At 37.6% G+C, this 6626-nt stretch overlaps 1 protein-coding gene across 1 annotated transcript; it reads right to left on the bottom strand.

Annotated features, from left to right (window-relative positions):
• Positions 1–1128: 1128 nt before the first annotated feature.
• On the bottom strand, positions 1129–5776 carry LOC134805120 (protein hunchback). The gene is made up of 3 exons (XM_063778419.1): positions 5688–5776; positions 4216–4310; positions 1129–4111 (listed from the first exon to the last, which is right to left on the bottom strand). The coding sequence occupies exons 2-3, from the start codon at positions 4306–4308 to the stop codon at positions 2336–2338; spliced, it is 1869 nt and encodes a 622-aa protein (XP_063634489.1). The 5' UTR covers positions 4309–4310; positions 5688–5776; the 3' UTR covers positions 1129–2335.
• Positions 5777–6626: the final 850 nt, after the last annotated feature.

Raw genomic sequence — 6626 nt, forward strand, 5'->3', positions numbered from 1 at the left:
GTAACCGTACAGCTCACCGACGCGTCGCGCATTTTCAAACGAAACACTTACTTATTTTGAAACACCATTTAGCCCATCGCAGGTTTTATGAATATTCATATGAAGTTTTTACCCGTAACGGTGACATAAAATTGTATTGTTTGGTAAAAAATAGCCACTTCATAAATAACAATCATGTATTGAAACAAAAGAATAAGTTATTTTTAGAAAATAGCGACTCGCCGTACTTATTCTATTGTTAATATCTTTCTACACGAAAACTAAGGCTATTCGCAGGTCTCTGCTGGCATGTACGTATCATATGTTGTATGTGACAAGCAATATCGCGTGATCGCAGAACACGTATGAGGAAACAACTCAAAATTTGCATCTAATTGCCACTCTTGAGGATAAAATGCAACTTTCTTAGCAGTTATTGAAGTGTCAAGAGAGCCTTTACCAGCCGGCGCGGTGAAAAAATAAACCTAGGTAATAACAATGCAATTAACTACATAATTACTTATTATATAAGTGCGCTAAATTTCAATAAATACCGTTAATCCGGTTTTGCGGGATTACTGATTAAGTATAAATATTCACATTTAATCTATTATATTATAACACTTATTATAATTTTGTTGTGATTTGGATTACAATCAATCGGAAGTCGCAGAAAAAACATTTTTCATCTAAACGATTACCTAAGTGAACAATAGTGCTTTAAAATCTTTTTTCCACTGTTTGCTAATTGCTAATAACAAATACAGACCATAGCCTTGAAATAAAGTATTACACCCATAAATTAAAATTTAAAATCGCCAAAAGCCGCCTTTTTTTTTAAATTAAAAGTAAATGACACCGTGCAGTCAATTCGCGCTAGCGCATAGTGCTTTGCCTTACATGCACACTTCTTGTCATAGGTTCTTAGGTATCACAATTATGTATTACCTATATAAAACCTGGAGGATATGAGATCCTTCACCGTTAAGTAATTTTATTTCTTAGCATAGCAATAAATACATACACAATGTTTAAAAAATAACAAGCAATGTCATAACACTATTTAACCCTAGTTGGTACCTATAAATTGTTGTTTTATTTCAGTTTATAAATTGTAGTTTTAATAATTAATTAATAACACTCAGAACATCGACAAAACATTTTTATTTTATTAATACACATTTTCGGCACACAAACAAAAGTTTCCATACAACACAAAACAATTAAATTCGTGTCAAATATACACAAAAAATGCGTGGATCGCATGTATATTATTATATAGGATAGATAGCGGCTCATCCGCTCCCGCTGTCGCTCCATTCCCCTCGTCGCTCGTCAGGGCCTTGAGCGGCGCGGGGCGTTCTACCAACAGCTATCCATTTATTATCAAGTCATAATTACATGTCATTAGTGACTCTAAAGCGAAAGCTGTCCTATGTAATAATATTAATAATATACAATGTATACAATGCAAGATACTGTCATACAATGTAAAATAGGACATTACGCAGCTACCGATTTTTAACCACATTTTACACGAGATAAACTTAATGAGGATAAATAAATTAAATAAACTCTTTTAAGGTTAATATAAATAGGTACAATTTGTCACGGTCATTTCCGTACATGCAGCCTACGGAAATATACAGTTATAATTAACTTATTAATATTAAATTAGGTAGGTACTTGGGTAAATAATTTACACTTATGTATTTCAGAGCATCACGCTCGTTGTGTGCGTCTGATAGGTAACTTTACCGCGAATGTACATTTTTACACATTTAAATGTAAGTTAAAGTAAATGCCTAAAACATGCACGTTGAAATTAGCTAATGCTATTTCGTTTTGTACTTAACCAAGATTACAGTCTTGTTTACAAATTGGTCACTCTAGATTCTACTCGAATTCAAATCTATACCCTATCTAAACTAAATATTTTAACACAGGGTTTTACGTAACTACAGCTATGCTCTGTATAATACTTACTTTCACAACTTAACTTGCATTTGCCTACTACCTACCTACAAGCACGTTAATATGAGTACCTACTTAGATTTTACGGAACATTTATTAGGTTAAGAGTTGTACAATGATTAGGTACAGCTGTTCTTTATCGTCGTACCAGTTCACATAATAATAAATAAGAATTCTATGTTCTGACCCGTAGACTTATTTGTAATCCGTAAGCATATTATTTATCTTTGGTTTTATATCTATACAAATTTCCTATTGATTTACAACCCATAATACCTTCATTAGAATACTAAGAATAATTTATATATAATTTGAAATATATCTAATCGCTACAAGTGTTACATGAAATCGTGGACTAGGAGGAAATAATATAATTTATTTCTTAGGAGTGTTGTGCGCGGCCTAAGTGAATGAAAAATGCCACACGATCGGCGCTACGCTCGCCGCACTTGTTGCACATGAAGGGATCGTTGTAGCCATGAAAACCCATGTGGATAGTGTGCATTGTGAGGTCCCCGAAAGTGATGTCGCAGTAGTGGCAGCTGTAAGCGGGGGCACGAGCGGGCGCGGGCGCGGGCGCCGCGTCGGTGGAGGCGTCCGACTCCGAGTCGGAGGGCGGCGCAGCTCGGCGTTCGTCCTCGTGCTGCAGCCGCAGTGCCGCAGGTTGCAGTTTGAAAGCGCGCCCTTTTCTCCTGTTTTTCAAAGCCGTGGTAGGAGTGACGGGCGTCGGCTGTTCAGCTGATGGCGGCGGCGATTCACTTTCGGTTGTTTTTGCATTAGTGAGATCGAGTGCATCGTTACTTTGAAAAGTAGAGGTGGTTTGATCTATTGTGGGTGTTTGCGGTAAACCGTCTGGAGACCTGGCAGGTGGGGTTGTCATTCGAACATCCAAATTTGACTCCCCGTAAGACAGACGTTGATGCAAGATTGAAGGAAGTGGTGACGGTGGCCGCTTTTCAGTCGGCGAGATGCCTGCTGATTTGGGCGAAGTTCTTGTTTCGTAGTTGTTATTCGGTGGAAATAAGAAAGAATGAGGTAGAAGAGGAGGTAAATAAGGCAGATTAACAGGGAAATGAGCGGCTCCGAATAAAGAATGTGACTGAGGAGCACAAGGAGGTTGATTATTGTTGTTTATAGTAGCATGTTGATCAAACATTTTTGACATCGGTTTTTGCTTCGGCCCCCGACGAGTTCCGTACACGTCAATTATTGGCAAAGGATTTGGTGTACCGTCCATGTTTAAAACCATAGCCGGATTGTGTTGATACTTGCGCAAGTGTAGTTTTAGAGAATGACAATATTTGGTAGCGTAATTGCAATCAGCGCATCTGTACTGATATACATTCGAGTGTGACTTGAGATGAGAGTTGAGCATGGACTTGTTAACGCACGAATATGAACATTGACTGCATTGGAATGGCTTCGAACCCAGGTGGTTTCTCATGTGGTATTCCAGATGATGTTTGTATTCAGTCACAAAAGGACATTTTCTGCAACATAGCATTTTTTCTGGTTTGATATGCTCTTTACTATGTTCCCAGAAACTGAGTTTGGTTACCGCAACAAACTCACATTGTTTACATTTGAATGTTTTAACTTTTCCGTGAGAGTTTACAGCGGGCACCCGAAGTCCAGGCTCATCATCAAAATCATCTTCTAAACCTGAACCCTCCCGGCCATCGTCGCCGTCATGTTTTATGCCTTGAGGCGCGCCGTCGAACCCGGAGTCATGGAAACGCTCCTGTTCTCTGTCGGGTGACGACGGTGTTTCGGGCGGAGATTTTGGCGGCGTCGCGTCGGCACGCATTAGAGGCGTCGACACGTGCGTCAGTGGCGCGAGACTTCTTGGCGAATATTGAGACGAATATCCTGGCGAAGCATCACGCCCTTCGGCATTTCGGGTTTCGAAACCGGGAGGCGTAAGCAAGCTGTAGGGGACTCCGCTACGATAGGATTCTAAATGCATACCGAGATTAGCTTTAGCTTTCAGAGGCATGTTATCATAAAACGGCAATGGTTCGCCGCCGCTGCCAACACTGCGAGGAGAGTGCCCGTTCGAATCTTTGCTTGACGAAGGAGAGGCACTGTGGAAACCGTCAGAGTAGAAACCGCTAGTCTGTTCCTTCGAGAAACTACCATCTTCCATAGGTTCAGATTTCTGTAACAAATATATTGATTTTGTTGGTAAAGTTGTTAAGTATAGGTCACACATTTTTCAATACGGCAAAAGGGTTCAGATCGAGTATGTATTAAGCTACGTACCACGATAGGAGGCGGTTGCAGCAATGCGGCCCATGGTTGCGCGTGCGGGGCGTGGGCGGGCGGCATGCCGGCGGGCGGCGCGCAGCTCAGCATGCCTGCAACAACGCCATCGTTACTACCGTTACGTCCTGCACGTCCGGCTTCTACTTATCAACCCCAACCCAACCCAGCTCTCACTATTAATATATATATAAAAAAAAAGATTTGTTCATCGCCAAGTATTCATTTTCTATTCTATACATTTTTATTTTACTGTGTCAAATCACAAGAAAATAAAATCTTAAGCTTTTAATGCACTAGGTTCGGTTCTTACTGACTAATTAACATAATAATATAGACTTTCATAAAAATTTTATAATACGCTGCGAATATCGAACTATTTAATTCAAGACGTCAAATATTATTGTGAGATTATTTTATAAAATACTTGAAAGACAAAGAAAGTCCAATGTACCATTATCTAAATATAAAAAAAAAAACTTGATCTTGAAATTTGAATGCAAGTTCATTTCGAAAAGTAGTCATTTAGAAATTCGTATTTTTTAAATACCGTAGGTAGGTATTTATTTAGTAAAAGTAGGTACATATACATATAATAAGTATGTTAAAAAGACACATAACCTAGGTGTGTATAAAAACAAATACCATACCATACATATTATCGGTAGGGTATAGATAGGTAAGTAAGTACATACAATTGATGACGACGTGTGAGTGTTTTCGCGTGAGAATATATTTTCCCGCAAGCGTTATGTTTACGAGTATAGCGTAAGCTTGATTGCGTTCTGCTGATGAGGCATCCTTGCTTATAATATATAATGAACCAAACTGCCGCGCTGCAAACACAGTCTGTGTAATACTTATTGGTGAGTCTCATTAGATAAATTAGATAATAACTGTCTGACAAATATGATGGTCTTATTTGGCTTCAAATGGTAACGATAGTGGTTTTTAAATAATGGGGCCCACGTTTAATGGACGTAGGTGCCTATATTCCAGTAGACATACCTACCTCCGCTCTCCTATACACCCTATGGGTAGGTATCTACATACGTATTTAGTAGGTACCTATTGTTAAACTTAATTGCAGGGTGCAACTGTTAATGGTACCTAAAATGGAGTTGACTATGTACCCACCTAATATGTACATAGTACACACGTAACACGTACAGTTATAAATTGAAGCACAAATCTAAAATTCTGATGGTAAAGTCTTAAAGATGAAAATATTGTTGTACAATATAGATGAAATAAACTGTAGATAACTTAATATATTTAAAACCTTATATCGATATGCGTTAATTTTGATTTGATGTTCTTTATATTCATGAATAAAATATGTAGGTAGATTTAACCCAAAAAAAGCAAACCATTTATTTCTCATATTTCTAAAAATATATTTAAGTCAAATGAGCATGAGATAAAGAAAGTAGGTACATATATTTAGTAAACAAATAATTTTCATATCATACCTGTCTCACAGTCTCGGATTTCGTCAAAAACACAAGGCACTATAAAAAACTTGTAAACATTGGATTCACTACGATGTGTTAATGTCGCGTGAGTACTTAAAACGGTCAAAAATGATTGTAGGTATAAAGAGTACCTAAACACTTTTTGGGACAACCCTTCGTTGCGGTGGCCGGGAGCGGTGTGACCGCTTCGCCGTGCTCCTTGCAATACACTGAACAAAAAAACTGTCAATTTTTATGCCCCAAACATCGATATTGTATTCTACATTCGTAGGCGACGAGTTTTCTTGAGTGAAAGAGACACATGTATGAGCAGATACGCGTGTTTCTTTCATACACCCTCAGCCTATTTTATTTGAGCCAATACGATGCGGTCGGAGTTTGCACGGGGAGGGGATTAAGTTATTAAGTTATTGTTTATACGACATTTATAAAAAATAACCGCCACTCGATTAAACACATATCGACACTCGACAAAGATATTCTTGCGTCAACTTTTATCGCTTATTGTTTGTTAGTTAGGCCTTTAGGTAGAAGGTAGGTAATAAAAACGTCAGGCGGGAATGAGTAGGTATGACCTCAGCAATATTATTTATATCCATAGGTAAACATAACAAGTTACATGACCTGTGCCTACTAATTACTTTATGACAAATATTGCCGGACGCGTTTATTATTATAGATATTGTACCTATTTACATATTTACATCCAACAAAATAAATTGATATTAAATACATATTTATAAATAAGTTGAAGCATTAAATAAGAAGATACATATTAGCAGGACTGGAGTTATGGGTTGATACGTCTTATACGTTTAAACGAGCAATTCTTGTTTACTAGATGTAAACAAGAATTTAACGAAATAGGTATATGTTTTTATAATAAATAATACAAACGTAATACTTAAGTACCTTATAAAATAAAATAATATATCT

This window comes from Cydia splendana, chromosome Z, assembly GCF_910591565.1.
Source record: "Cydia splendana chromosome Z, ilCydSple1.2, whole genome shotgun sequence".
NCBI lineage: Eukaryota > Metazoa > Arthropoda > Insecta > Lepidoptera > Tortricidae > Cydia > Cydia splendana.

Coding starts and splice junctions, on each gene's coding strand:
- LOC134805120 (XM_063778419.1), bottom strand. CDS start 4,308: ATGCTGAGCTGCGCGCCGCCCGCCGGCATGCCGCCCGCCCACGCCCCG. Junction 4,112..4,215: donor TGCAACCGCCTCCTATCGTG/GTACGTAGCTTA, acceptor TATTTGTTACAG/AAATCTGAACCTATGGAAGA.